The sequence below is a fragment of the Theropithecus gelada genome, chromosome 2 (genome assembly GCF_003255815.1).
Source record: "Theropithecus gelada isolate Dixy chromosome 2, Tgel_1.0, whole genome shotgun sequence".
In the NCBI taxonomy this organism is placed as follows: Eukaryota; Metazoa; Chordata; class Mammalia; order Primates; family Cercopithecidae; genus Theropithecus; species Theropithecus gelada.
Window position 1 is genome coordinate 178,556,093 of NC_037669.1, and position 15,426 is coordinate 178,571,518.

The 15,426-nt window shown below is 45.1% G+C and overlaps 2 protein-coding genes across 4 annotated transcripts in view; one reads left to right on the forward strand and one right to left on the reverse strand.

Moving 5' to 3' along the window:
• OSBPL10 (oxysterol binding protein like 10) overlaps positions 1-1,639 on the reverse strand; it is a 328,230-nt gene extending 326,591 nt beyond the window's left edge. For 2 of the 3 annotated variants that reach the window (XM_025376268.1, XM_025376267.1), the window contains exon 1: positions 684-1,639. In XM_025376268.1, the coding sequence (XP_025232053.1) occupies positions 684-964 (281 nt within the window). In that variant the 5' untranslated portion in view covers positions 965-1,639. The remainder of the gene's footprint in view (positions 1-683) is intronic. The other variant, XM_025376266.1, reaches the window with a different exon arrangement.
• Positions 1,563-12,971, forward strand: ZNF860 (zinc finger protein 860). Its single transcript, XM_025376265.1, is given in 5 exon segments — positions 1,563-1,691; positions 9,241-10,418; positions 10,487-10,973; positions 11,346-11,646; positions 11,648-12,971. Coding segments are annotated over 4 exon segments (2,571 nt in total). The 5' UTR covers positions 1,563-1,691; positions 9,241-9,662; the 3' UTR covers positions 12,675-12,971.
• Positions 12,972-15,426: the final 2,455 nt, after the last annotated feature.

Sequence of the window (15,426 nt, forward strand, 5' to 3'; positions counted from 1 at the left end):
TTTCACCATGTTGGCCAGGCTGGTCTCGAACTCCTGATTTCGTGATCCGCCCGCCTTGGCCTCCCAAAGTACTGAGATTACAGGCGTGAACCACCGCGCCTGGCCTCTGTTTTCAAACAAAATTTCCGTTACAGACATCGTAGGTTGCAAGGCACAAACTGGGGCAGGAGTATGTACACTTGTCAAAGTGGCAGGATTTTTGTTGATGGTGGTGGTGTTCTGAAACACCAAACTTTAAAATGAACTATGGTATTTAGAGAATTACTGTAATCGGAGCAGACGTGCTAACGCTTTTTCACCCAGGCACAAAGCACGCCCCTTCTGCCTCCCTTTCCCAGTCATTCCTCAGGGGTGCGGGAAACCACGGACAAGCAGAGCACGGGGACCAGCACGCTCCTCCTGCCACTCCAGTCTCTGCAGGTGCCAGCACAGAAGAAAACGTGGGCTCTCGCCTCCCTCCCCGCCACTGCGGTGCGGTCCCGGGGTGGAGACACGGCGCGCCCCATCCTGAGAACCCCACCTGGAGGGGAGCAGGGACGCAGGAAGGGCACCGTTGGGAGGCATCACCCGGTTCACTGGAGGCATAATCGCGCGCGCGCGTACACACATACACACACACATGCACACACACACACACACACACACAGAGCTGTGCGCGGTGGCGCGGGCGGCTGGCGGGTTACCTGTTCTGCCAGCCCTGGAGGAGGTTGGTGTATTTGCTGAGCACGCCCTCGAGCGCCGGCTCCCTCCTGCGGCCGCCTCCCCCGGACGGGCTAGCGGCCACAGAGCCCGGGCTGCTGCGGCTGCCCCCACCGCCGAGCCCGGCCGCCGCAGACCGGCTGGAGACCCCCCGGCCCGCCAGAGAGCAGGAGGGCGAGGAGCCCGCCGAGGTAGCACGGCTGCTGCTGCGGCTGCTGCTGTTGCTACCCCCGCCGCCGTCTGTGCCCTGGGTTGCCCTCTCCATGGTCCGTGCGCGCCCGGGACGCGGGTGCCCGCCGCGGTGGCGGCCCCGGCGCGGCGGCTGCTGCTGCTGCTACAGCTCCGGGCGCCCGGGCCGCGCGTGGCTGCTCCAAATCCCCGGGAAATGCCTGACTCATACAGGAGGAAGAGGAGGAGGCGGCGAAGGAGAGCTGGGAAGGAAGCCAACGGGGCTGGATGCAGCTGCGGCCGCCCCTCCTCCCGCCGCGGCCAGGGCCCGGCCCCTCCCTCCGCACTAGTTTCCCGGGCAAGTTCGGAGCGGGTGGCCGGCTAAGCGAGCCCTCTTCGGGTTCTTCCTTCTCTTCCTTCGTGTCCCTGCGGCCTCTTAGGCCCTGGGGACACTCTAGGAGGCCGATCTGCAAGGTGGGCACGCCCTAAATCCACGCCGAGTCACCCACGCATTCCTTCTGCCACCCTCTCTTGGATCCGAAGGGGCGAAAGGGAATCTCTGCGCGTCACTCCCCACCCCCTATCCACCTCGGGACCTGGAGGGAGGGAGGGGCAGCCCCACCCACCCGGTCCACCCGGATATGGACCCGCCCGGCCTGACAGGCTCACACGCACACTCCCTCCCTCGGTCTTCCGCACACGATCCTGCGCCAGACGCTCCTACACAGTAACCTGGAAATTGTCACCGGCGGAGCAAAATCACAGGGCAGGGAGGCGCTCCGCGTTGTCTGGCGGAGGAGGGGAGTGGCAGGTGATCCTCACAGGTAAGCTCGCCGGGCATTTTCATAAAGCAGGATTATGATAAATGCTTAACAGACACAGGACTGGGCTGGGGTGAGGCGCGCGAACTCTCAGGTTTGTGCAAGTGCCTCCTTAAATGGAGTGTCCTAGGTCACTCACTGGCCTAACCCTGATCCCCTGCCCTGAATGACACGCATAAACCTGGCAAGTCAAAACTTATCCATTGTTATCACACTGCACGTGCACCTGGTAACAGAGGCTCTGAAACCGGGAAAACTGCTCCCGAGGCAAGGGAAATTAACAGATATTTACAAACATTGAAGGATTCTGTGTTGGCTGTAACTTCTGCGCCCCTCTTCCTACCTGAAGATATCTTTCTACCCCACTAATAATTTTTGTGAATATAGATACCCATTACAATCTGAAGTATCAAAAATTACTTAGAAAAAATCTTTGAGGAACTCAGACTCTCACACACACACACACACACACACACACACAAAACAAAAGGTGATGATGATAGGTGATCTCCGTCCAAAGGATCTACAAACCCATCAAGCAGATAAATACTTCAACAGTTTTAAAAAATTACTAAATGGAAGACTCAGCTCTTAAAGGAACAGTTCCCCCAGCCTGACCCCTTTCTAGCTTCACATCCTTCCAGGAAGATTTCATGGGTGGTTTAGCTCTAGAGATTTTCACGGAGTTGTTTCTGGAGCCGAAGGGAAGTGGTTGTGTCCCTGAGTAAATTACAATTCCAGGCGCCTACATAGTGTTTAAAAAAAAAAAAAAAAAAAAAATCTGAAAAAGAGATTGCCTGGACCAACTTTGAAGCCATTCAAGCTGAATTCTAACCTATGACTTTGATCAAATTACCTTTTTTAGCCTTAGTCTTCTCACTTGCAAAATGGGACAAATGATACTGGCTGTGATAAACTAGGCAAGAATGTTCATTTGTTCAAAATATTTGCTGGCACTTCCTATGGAAGGAGTATCCTTCCTCCACGTGGACCTCAGGCTTGGCCATGGAATTGCTCTGAGCAATGGAATGTGAACAGAAGTAATGAATGCTCCTTCCAAACATAAGCTTTAAGAGCCGTCATGTGGTTCCACCATCTTTCTCTTTTCCTTGTACGGGGAGAGCAGCATGTCCAGATAAGGACTCTCCTTAAGCTTGCGACCCGGAGTGAGAAGGTGTGGAATACAGCAGAGCCTAAGCCAGTTAGTGTTGGCCAAGTAACATGCACAAAATGTTTGTTTGAAGCCATTGAGAGTTTAGCATTATTTTTTACCACAGCATAGTTTTGTCTAAGCTAACTTACTGATCATATATGAGTGTTCATTGAGTCCTGCATTGACATATAGACTGAAGGTGGGAAAGTAGGTGCATCCTGAACTATAAAGGTCAGTCATTACGTACCAAAACAACATGCCTTTTTATTGGAGACTGACACCTTAAGCTCCTGCTAAAAGAGGAGAAGTGTCATCATTTTATTTCATATTACCTAAGCTATGCCACCATTACTCCACCTTACGCAGTCAACCTATGACTGGATGAGCTAACACAACAAATTCTCACCTTGGACTAAAAAATTAGACCCTTGAGATAGATCAGTTCAAGGGGGGAAGGAACTAAGCTAAAAGGAATAGTAAAGGCCAGGATGGGGCAGGGCAAGCCAGCCATATGGGATCAAAAATGTCCAACTCAGTAGCAACAGGTGAGTGGAGCAGATGTGCTGAAAGTAGAGGCTATATCATGACAGAGAGATGACGCACATGCTGTTCCCCCTGCTGGCAACACTATTCCCTGCTCTCTTCACCTGGTTTGTGTTTCTCACCCATGGAATTATGGATTAGAAGTCACTTCTTCCAGAACACTTTCCTTGACCTATCCTAGTATAGCAAATAGGGAAAAGGTACCTGCAGAATTATCCTTGGAGAGGAAAAAGTCTTTATGTTTGAAAAACAATTTGAAAAATACATAATAAATTGGCAAAAAGTATTTGAAATACATATTATAATGCCCAGCAGGTTCATCTTGCTTGTTACCCAGAAAAGCCAATGAAGGTTTTGCAATAGAGGAAGAATGTAACAATTGTAGGGCCAGCCAAGCTGGAGGACAGGAGTGTGTTATTACTCAAATCAATCTCCCTGAAAATTCAGATCCTATTGTTTTGTTGTTTGTTTTTTTGTTTGTTTGGTTGGTTGGGTTTTTTTTTTTTTTTTTTTTTGAGACTGGAGTCTCACTCTGTCGCCCAGACTGGAGTGTAGAGGCACGATCTCAGCTCACTGCAAGCTCCACCTCCCAGGTTCATGTCATTTTCCTGCCTCAGCCTCCTGAGTAGCTGGGACTACAGGCACCTGCCACCACATCCAGCTAATTTTTTTGTATTTTTAGTAGAGATGGGATTTCACCGTGTTTGCCAGGATAGTCTTGATCTCCTGACCTCGTGATCCGCCCACTTCGGCCTCCCAAAGTGCTGGGATTATAGGCGTGAGCCACTGCGCCAGGCCCACCTAAGGTTTTCTTTTAAGGATAGTTTGGTGGGCAGAGGGCTAAGTAATGGGGAATGCTGATAGGTTAGGTCAGGGATGAAATTATAGAGAGTTGAAGTTTGTCTTCTTGTACTGAGTCAGTTCCTGAGTAAGGGCCACAGGACCTGATGAGCCAGACTGGGTGGTGGCAACTGGTCCATCAGAATGCAGGGTGTGAAAAATACCTCAAACACAAATCTTAAGTTTTACAATAGTGGTGTTATCTATAGGAGTGATGGAGAGGTTAGAAATCTTGTGACCTCTGGAAAAATGGCAGGTAATCATTTAACTATACCTTTATCTTAGCAAAGTTGAGACCTCTCTTAATCCTGTTACAAAGGTAGTTTGGTGTTCAAACAAGGAGGGAATAGTTTTGGAAAGGGAATATTACAATCCTTGCTTTAGGGTTAGACTATGAACTAAATTCCTCCCAAGTTAGCTGTGGCCTATGCCCGGGAATGAATGAGGACAGCTTACAGGTTAGAAGCAAGATGGAATCAGCTATGTCAGATTTTTTTTACTGTCATAATTTTGCAAAGGCACTTTCTGTATGATTAAAAATATTGGCTAGGCCAGGCACAGTGGCTCACACCTGCAATCCCAGCACTTTGGGAGGCCAAGGTGGGCAGATCACTTGAGGTCAGGAGTTCAAGACCAGCCTGGCCAACATGGTAAAATCCTGTCTCTACTAAAACTACAGAAATTAACTGGGCGTGGTCACACATGCCTGTAGTCCCAGCTACTCAGGAGGCTGAGGCAGGAGAATTGCTTGATCCCAGAAGGTAGAAGTTGCAGTGAGCCAAGATCACACCATTGTACTCCAGCCTGGGCAATAGAGCAAGACTCCATCTCAAAAAAAATTTTTTTAATAAAAAATATTGGCTAAACACAAATGCTCAATATAAGGACCATTTCCTTAATTTACCCAGATTGCATAAATCATTTAGAAAAAATTTTAGGCTGGGTGCGGTGGCTCACACCTATAATCCCAGCACTTTGGGAGGCCAAGGCGGGCGGATCACAAGGTCAGGAGATCGAGATCATCCTGGCTAACACGGTGAAACCCCATCTCTACTAAAAATAGAAAAATTAGCCGGGCGTGATCATGGGTGCCTGTAGTCCCAGCTACTCGGGAGGCTGAGTCAGGAGAATGGCGTGAACCTGGGAAGCGGAGCTTGCAGTGAGCCGAGATCTTGTCACTGCACTCCAGCCTGGGCGACAGAGCCAGACTCCGTCTTAAGAAAAAGAAAGAAAGAAAAACAATTTTAAACATAAATAGAATGACTGTAAATCTAACAGCCATGACAGACCATGTAAAGATTTTGGGAATGAAGATATGCATGATGGGAGAAATAAGATAAACACATTATACCTCTTGAAATAATGGACAGAATCAGTAGTTCCTAGTAGGGAGCTGACTACCCCATCTTCTTCTCCACACGGGCCTGGGGGGCTGGTCTGGAGTTTCCAGTAGTTGCTTCTGAGGCTCCCTCCTCTAGCTAGAAAGCCTTGGGAGGATGTTCATGGACCAGCAAGTAAGTGAGTGGACATTGACTTCATTGGCCAGATGACAGGAATGAAGCTTGTCCACAAGTAGAGAGAAAATTATCACAACCAGATCACTCTCTGATATCAACTTGGTCATATCTGTGTTAGAAACATGTGATCTGATGTGTTGTATATCCCAAATAATAATAATAACAGCTAATGTATATTGAGCACTATGTGCTACACTCTACTTTAAGAGTTTTACACATAATGACTCATTAAATCCTCACAACAACCACATGAGGAGATCTATAGTTCTTACTCCCATTTTACAGGCAGAGGAAACTGAATTGAAGAGAGGTTCAGCAACATCCTCCAAATTCTGGTGGAGCCAGGATTTGAACTTAGGCAATTTGGTTACTGAGCCTGAGTTCTTCGCCACTGTATTATAACACTGCTTCGTAATGAATCCAGTTTCATTTCCTCTACTTAAGGAAACTGCACAAAGCACAACTCAGTGCCTGGAATTCCATTCCCTGTTATATTTTTATGCATTTAGGAATTGATCCTCTCATTACCACTCTGAGAGAAGCAGTACAGATGTTCGGGCCCCTAGCACCCAGCCACAGGGCCTGAACACAGTCATACTCAATACATGTTTATTGCTGAGGAAGAAACAGAAACTCAAAGAGGAGGAGCTGATGCTGAACCAAGGCCTTCTGACTCCAAGTCCAGTGTTCTTGCTGCCTGAACTTCAGCTGTGATGTGTACATGCAGCCTTACCATCCAATGGGAAGAAGAAAATACCAGAATTAAGATATGGACAGTCCACTATCCAGTGAATAAACTGTTCCATTAAGATTACCCTGAGAGAGCCGGTCGTGGTGACTCACGCCTGTAATCCCAGCACTTTGGGAGGTCAAGGCGGGTGGATCACGAGGTCAGGAGATCAAGACCATCCTGGCTAACACGGTGAAACCCCTTTTCTACTAAAAATACAAAATGGTGCCTGTAGTCCCAGCTACTTGGAAGGCTGAGGCAGGATGACGTGAACCCGGGAGGTGGAGTTATAGTGAACCAAGATCTTGCCACTGCACTCCAGCCCGGGCTGCAGAGCGAGACTCCGTCTCAAAAAAAAAAATTACCCTGAGAGTTACATCCAAGGAAATCAAATAGCTACAAGGGTTATATGAAGTTTTGCCATATGACTATATATATAAATATTAATATTTTTCCAAAATGGAAATACTGTCTTTTTTGTGTGTGTGTTTTTTTTTTTTGAGATGGAGTCTCGCTCTGTCGCCCAGGCTGGAGTGCGGTGGCGCGATCTTGGCTCACTATAAGCTCCACCTCCCAGGTTCATGCCATTCTCCTGCCTCAGCCTGCTGAATAGCTGGGACTACAGGCGCCGGCCACCACGCCTGGCTAATTTTTTGTATTTTTAGTAGAGACAGGGTTTCACCGTGTTACCCAGGATGGTCTCGATCTCCTGACCTCGTGATCTGCCCACCTCGGCCTCCCAAAGTGCTGGGATTACAGGCGTGAGCCACCACGCCTGGCCTATTTTATTATTTTATTAAATAGATGCTCACTTTCAAAGATTTGCACACAAAATTATAAAGTAAAAACTGAAGGCCAGGTGCAGTGGCTCATGCATATAATCCCAGCACTGTGAGAGGCTGAGACGGGAGGATTGCCCAGAGTTCCAGACCAGCCTGGGCAACCTGGAGAGACTCCATCTCTAAAAAAGTTTTAAAATAAGCCAGGCACAGTGGCACATGCACCTGTAATGCCAGCTACTCAGGAGGCTGAGCCAGAAGGATTGCTTAAGCCCAGAAATTTGAGGCTGCAGTGAGCTATGATTGTGCCACTACACTCCAGCCTGGGTGACACAGCAAGACCCTGTCAAGAGCCTATCAAAAAAAAAAAAAAAAAAAATTAAAAAATTATTTCTAAACCACTAATAATTTTTATATATATATATATACTTTTATATATGTATGTCCATATTTATGTGTATACACACACACTATATATATATACACATCTCCTTCCCTTCATCCAGACACTCTTCTATGTAGAGACATAGTTGTATACTATTTTATTCAAAAACAGGTTCATACTATAAAACATATAATACTTTCTAATTTACCTCGTTTACTGAAGAATATAGTATAGCCAATTTCCTTTACAGCTATATCACCATTTGTAACAGTTTCAGAGTATTCCACTGTCTATATGCACCCTAATTTAATCATTCCACTAGTGATGAACACTCATATTTCAAGCTTTTACTATAGTGAGAAATGTTCTTGAAATATCCTTTTCCCATTATTTCCTTAGAATAAGATCCAATGACTGGGTCAGGCTGCATACACTTAAAAATGTGGCTCATGTACTGCAGAATTAACCCCCAGAAAGTCTGAATCAATGTTTACTATGCTGGTTCTGGCTAGATCTAACATGTCGGACCATTGGCTGGATGGACTAGGCTGGCCTTGTTCGGGCTGGGCTGTCTCTCCTCCACAGGGTCTCTCATCCTCTAACAGGCCAGCCCAGGCTTGTTCTCATGGCATGGGGAGGGTTCCAAAGAGAGGAAGCAGGAAGGGCATCCTGAAGCCTAGTCTGGGAACTGGTATAATGTCACTTTGCCACATTTCAACTAACAGCGCTAGAAGACGGACATTTATAAGCAAAAAATTGAAAGACATATACTTCACACTTTATGCAAAAGTCACCTCCAAATGGATCAAAAACCAAAATGTGAAATGTAAAACCATCAGATTTTTGGGGGAAAACATAGGAAAACATATTTATAAACTTGGTTTAGGAAAATGGAGCAAACACATGTTGCCTTTTGTGGTAAGGAAAGGATGATTAAGAGGGCAAAACCAAGGGTTCAGAGAGGGAAGCCAAGAACCCCAGAGAAGTATTCCCAGGCCTTGAGACCTAATCAAGGAACTTGCAACATTTGCCTGACTGGCTTTCAGAATTGCCTTGGACCACTGACCGCTTTGCACCTCCTGTTTCCCCCTTTTTGAACAAGAATATCTGGAGCAGTTGTCCTGTGTCTGCTTTACCATCGTGTTTTGAGTGTGAAGGGGCAGATAACCCCTCTTTAGTTTCACAGATCAGAGGAACGGCACTTACGAAGCTAAACTCACTAACCTGAGGAGCCTCTCCTACCTAGACCTGACTCAGATGGTGAGATTGTGGACTTGAAGCTAGTGCAGTAACGGGATGAGACACTGGGGGCCCCTGAGGGGTAGGATGAGGGTGTTCCACATGTGGGAGGAATATTGAAAAATGTGTGGCCAGAGGGCAGGCTGTAGTGATTTCAAAGCTATGCCTATAGATTCTTCTTCTTTAGCGGTGAAGCTTAATTCCTCCCCTCTTGAGTGTGGGATGAATTTAATGACTCAATTCTAATGAATACAATATGGCAGAAGTCATGATATATCATATCCAAGATCAGGTTATAAAGAGGTGAGTGTTCACTCTCGCTCTCTCTCTCTTTCTCTCTCCCCCTGGCTTTCTCTCTATCATCAGTCACTCTAGGAAAGCCAGCTGCCATGACGTAAGGATACTCAGGCCACCAATGGACAGCCCAGGCAGGAGGCATGAAGGTGTGCCAGCCATTGTGTCAGTCATCTTATAAGCAGATTTTCTGAGACCTGCTAACGGCCATGTGAGTGACCTTGGATGTGGGTTGTCACCAGTCAAGCCTTGAGATGACTGCAGCCATGACCCACAGCTTGATTACAACCCATGGGAGACACTGAGCTAGGAAAACCCAGCTGAAATGCCTCCAGACCCCTGACCCACAGCGACTGTGAGATAATCAGTGTTTGTTGCCTTGATCCACGAAGTTGGTGATAATTTGTTTCTCGACAACAGATAACTAATACAGACCCGGAAGTGGATCGCCTCAGTGAAGGTCACATTGCAGCGCTATTGATTTCTAAAGACTCATGTTACGTGACGAAGCAGCTCAGAAGAGGAAAGAAAAGGAGCCAGGCATGGCTCTTCCTCAGGGACACTTGACTTTTAGGGATGTGGCTATAGAATTCTCTTTGGAGGAGTGGAAATGCCTGGACCCTGTGCAGAGGGCTTTATACAGGGCCGTGATGTTGGAGAACTATAGGAACCTGCATTCTGTGGATATCTCTTCCAAATGCATGATGAAGAAGTTCTCGTCAACAGGGCAAGGCAATACAGAAGTGTTCCACATGGGGACATTGGAAAGACATGAAAGTCATCACATTGGAGATTTTTGCTTCCAGGAAATTGGGAAAGATATTCATGACTTTGAGTTTCAGTGGCAAGAAGATGAAAGAAATAGCACAGACAGATGTGATCGAAGGCATGCTGGAAACAAGCCTATTAAAGATCAGCTTGGATTAAGCTTTCGTTCACATCCTCCTAAACTCCACATATTTCAGACCAAAGGGAAAGTTGGTAATCAAGTTGAGAAGTCTATCAACGATACTTCCTCGGTTCCAACGTCCCAAAGAATTTCTTCTAGGCCCAAAATCCATATTTCTAATAACTATGAAAATAATTTCCTCCATTCGTCAGTACTCACACAAAAACAGGGAGTACACATGAGAGAAAAATGTTTCCAATATAATGAGAGTGTCAAAGCCTTTAATTGTAGCTCACTTCTAAGGAAACAGCAGATAATCCATTTAGGAGGGAAACAATATAAATGTGATGTATGTGGCAAGGTCTTTAATCAGAAGTGATACCTTGTATCATAGATGTCACACTGGCAAAAAACCTTACAAGTGGCAAGGTTTTTAATCAACTATCAAACCTTGCAAGTCATCATAGACTTCATACTGGAGAGAAACCTTATAAATGTGAAGAATGTGACAAAATTTTTAGTCACAAATCAAATCTTAAAAGACATAGGAGAATTCATACTGGAGAGAAACCATACAAATGTAGGATTTGTGACAAGGCTTTCAGGTGTGATTCACACCTGGTACAACATACTAGAATTCACACTGGAGAGAAACCTTACAAGTGTAATGAATGTGGCAAAGCCTTTAGTGGGCAGTCAACACTTATTCACCATCAAGCAATCCATGGTGTAGGGAAACTTTATAAATGTAATGACTGTCACAAAGTCTTCAGTAATGCTACAACCACTGCAAATCATTGGAGAATCCATAATGAAGAGAGATCTTACAAGTGTAATAAATGTGGCAGATTTTTTAGACGTTGTTCATATCTTGCAGTTCATTAGCGAACTCATACTGGAGAGAAAACTTACAAGTGTCATGAGTGTGGCAAGACCTTCACTCAGGGCCGGGCGCGGTGGCTCACGCCTGTAATCCCAGCACTTTGGGAGGCCGAGGCGGGCGGATCACAAGGTCAGGAGATCGAGACCACGGTGAAACCTCGTCTCTACTAAAAAAATGCAAAAAATTAGCCGGGCGCGGTTGTGGGCGCCTGTAGTCCCAGCTACTCGGGAGGCTGAGGCAGGAGAATGGCGGGAACCCAGGAGGCGGAGCTTGCAGTGAGCTGAGATCCAGCCACTGCACTCCAGCCTGGGCGACAGAGCGAGACTCTGTCTCAAAAAAAAAAAAAAAAAAAGACCTTCACTCAGACATCATCCCTTGTATGCCATCGTAGACTTCATATTGGAGAGAAACCTTACAAGTGTAATGAGTGTGGTAAGACTTTCTGTCACAATTCAGCCCTTGTAATTCATAAGGCAATTCATACCAGAGAGAAACCTTACAAGTGTAATGAATGTGGCAAGGTTTTTAATCGACAGGCAACCCTTGCACATCGTCATAGACTTCATACTGGAGAGAAACCTTATAAATGTGAAGAATGTGACAAAGTTTTCGGTCGCAAATCACACCTTGAAACACATAAGAGAATTCATACTGGAGAGAAACCTTACAAGTATAATGAGTGTGGCAAAGCCTTTAGTGGGCAGTCAACACCATCAAGCAATCCGTGGTATAGGGAAACTTTACAAATGTAATGATTGTCACAAAGTCTTCAGTAACACTACAACCATTGCAAATAATTGTAAAATTCATAATGAAGAGAGATCTTACAAGTGTAATAAATGTGGCAGATTTGTCAGACATCATTCAAATCTTGCAGTTCATCAGCAAACTTATACTGGAGAGAAATCTTACCAGTGTAATGAGCGTGGCAAGACCTTCAGTCAGACGTCATCCCTTGTATGCCATCGTAGACTTCATACTGGAGAGAAACCTTACAAATGTGAAGAATGTGACAAAGTTTTCAATCACAAATCACACCTGGAAACACATAAGAGGATTCATACTGGAGAGAAACCTTACAAATGTGAAGAATGTGACAAAGTTTTCAGTCGCAAATCAAACCTTGAAAAACATAGGAGAATTCGTTTTGGAGACAAACCATACAAATGTAAGGTTTGTGACAAGGCTTTCAGGCGTGCTTCACACCTGGCACGGCATACTAGAATTCACACTGGAGAGAAACCTTACAAGTGTAATGAGTGTGGCAAAGCCTTTAGTGGGCAGTCAACACTTATTCACCATCAAGCAATCCCTGGTATGGGGAAACTTTACTAATGTAATGATTGTCACAAAGTCTTCAGTAACACTACAACCATTGCAAATCACTGGAGAATCCATAATGGAGAGAGACCTTACAAGTGTAATAAATGTGGCAGATTTTTCAGACATCGTTCAAATCTTGCAGTTCATCAGCGAACTCATACTGGAGAGAAACCTTACAAATGTGATGATTGTGGCGAGGTCTTCAGTCAAGCTTCATCTTATGCTAAACATAGGAGAATTCATACAGGAGAGAAACCTCACAAGTGTGATAATTGTGGCAAAGCCTTTAATTCACATTCACACCTCATTAGACATCAGAGAATCCATATTGGACAGAAATCTTACAAATGTCATAGCAAGGTCTTCAGTCAGAAGTCACTCCTTGCAGAACAGCAGAAAATTCATTTTTGAGATACTTATTCCAAATGCAATGAGTATAGCAAACCATCAAGCATTAATTGACATTAGAGTCAATTCAGCATTGACTTGAGTTTGAGTTGACATTGAGTTCAAGCATTAATTGACATTAAAGTGTTTATGTTAAGAGGATTGGGCTGGGCAGGGTGGCTCATGCTTGTAATCCCGGCACTTTGGGAGGTCAAGACGGATAGATCACTTGAGGTCAGGAGTTTGAGACCAGCCTGGCCAACAGACATGAGCCACTTTTCCCAGCCTGTTTTTTGTTTCTTTATCAAAAACTGATAGGGATTTTTATGGGTACTGTGTTGAATCTACATCACATTGGGTTATATAATCATTTAACAATATTAATTTTTCCAATCCATCAATAGGGGTTGTATCTCTATTTTATATATGTTTTTAATAATTTTGATCAATGTTTGTAGATTTTAAGGTACAAACTTATCGCCTTTTTACGTTTATTCCTAAGTATTTCTTACTGTAAGTTCTCTAGCAAATGGAAGTGTTTTCTTAATTTTCTTTTAAAATTGTTTAATGTATGGAAATTTAACTAATTTCTGGTGCTGATACTGTATTCTGCAAATACACTGAATGTGTTTATTAGTTCCAGTAGTATTTTGGTTGACTTTTGTGATTTTCTACACAGCAGAACATGCAATCTACAAACACAATTTTAGTTCTTTCTTTCTGAAAAAAAAACTAATACAGATGTCTATCCCGAAACTTGCCATTTTTTGATCCTTATGTTTTGGGATCCTTCTCACTACCACTGACCAACTTTTCATATCCTGAAGATATGAAGCAATGAAAATAAGAGAATTCAAGACAGGTTAAAAAAAAAAATATGCCGGGCGCGGTGGCTCACGCCTATAATCCTAGCACTTTGGGAGGCTGAGGTGGGCGGATCATGAGGTCAAGAGATCGAGACCATCCTGGCTAACATGGTGAAACCCTGTCTCTACTAAAAATACAAAAAATTAGCTGGGTGTGGTGGCGGGCGCCTATAGTCCCAGCTATTCGGGATGCTGAGGCAGGAGAATGGCGTGAACCCGGGAGGCAGAGCTTGCAGTGAGCGGAGATCACACCACTGCACTCCAGCCTGAGAGACAGCGAGACTCTGTCTTGGAAAAAAAACAAAAAACAAAAAGCAAAAAATATGCCAGGTGCAGTGGCTCATGCCTGTAATCACAGCACTTTGGGAGGCTGAGGTGGGTGGATCACTTGAGGTTAAGAGTTGCAGACCAGCCTGCTTAACATGGCGAAACCCCACCTCTACAAAAAATACAAAAATTAGCCAGGCGTAGTGGCATGCACCTGTAGTCCCAGCTACTGGGGAGGCTGAGGCAGGAAAATCACTTGAACCTGGGAGGCAGAGGTTGCAGTGAGCCAAGATCACACCACTGCACTCCAGCCCAGGCAATAGAGCGAGACTACATCTCAAAAAAAAAAAAAAAAAGATATATCAGTGTTGTGTAGGCAAAAAGTATGGACACATAGAAATATGGAACAGAATAAAGAATCTAGAAATAGTTTCATGTGAATATAGTCAGTTGATTTTGACAGAAGTGTAAAGGCAATTCAATGCAGCTTTTTATATTGGTTTCCTATTGCTACTGTAAAATATTACCATAAACATAGTGGTTATTATAAAACAATACAACTTGATTATTTTACAGTTCTGGCAGTCAGAAGCCCAAAAATGGGTCTTACATGGTAAAATCAAGGTATCAGTACAGACATGTTGTTTCTGGAGGCTCTAGGGGAGAATCTCTTCCTTGCCTTTTCCAGCATCTAGAGGCTGCCTACATTCCTCAGTTCCTGGTTCTTGGCCCCTTTCAGCAAGGACAGCACTCCAATCTCTGGTTCTGTCATTACCTCTCCTTCTCTGACTCTGACCCTCCTGCATTTTTCATAAGGACCCTTGTGATTACATTGAGCACACCTGGATGATCTTTACAACCAGTGATGGAACTGAACATCTATATGCAAAAAACAAACAGACCTTGGCCAGGCATGATGACTCATGCCTGTAATCCCAGCACTTTGGGAGGCCAAGACAGGAACATCACTTGAAGCTGGGATTTCAAGACCAGCTTGGGCTACATGGCAAGATAACACCTGCCCAGAAAAGTTTTTTTTTTTTTTTTTTGAGAGGGTTTTTCTCTCTGGCCCGAGTCTCGCTCTGTCGCCCAGGCTGGAGTGCAGCGGCCGGATCTCAGCTCACTGCAAGCTCCGCCTCCCGGGTTTACGCCATTCTCCTGCCTCAGCCTCCCGAGTAGCTGGGACTACAGGCGCCGGCCACCGCGCCCGGCTAGTTTTTCGTATTTTCAGTAGAGACGGGGTTTCACCGTGTTAGCCAGGATGGTCTCGATCTCCTGACCTCGTGATCCGCCCGTCTCAGCCTCCCAAAGTGCTGGGATTACAGGCTTGAGCCACCGCGCCCGGCCCAGAAAAGTTTTTTAAATAAAAAATTAGCTGGGTGTGGATGGCACATGCCTGTAGTCCTAGTTACTCAAGAGGCTGAGGCTGGAGTATTGCTTGAACACAGAAGTTCAAGGCTGCAGTGAACTGTGATCATGCCACTGCACTCCAGCCCAGGCAGTAGAGCAAGACCCTGTCTCTAAAAAATAAACAAATATTGAAAATATTTTAAAAGATATGGGTAAGGAAATGAAAGGCAAACCAAAGACTGGGGAAAATATTTGCAAATCATATGTTTGACAAAGAACTTGTTTCCCGCATA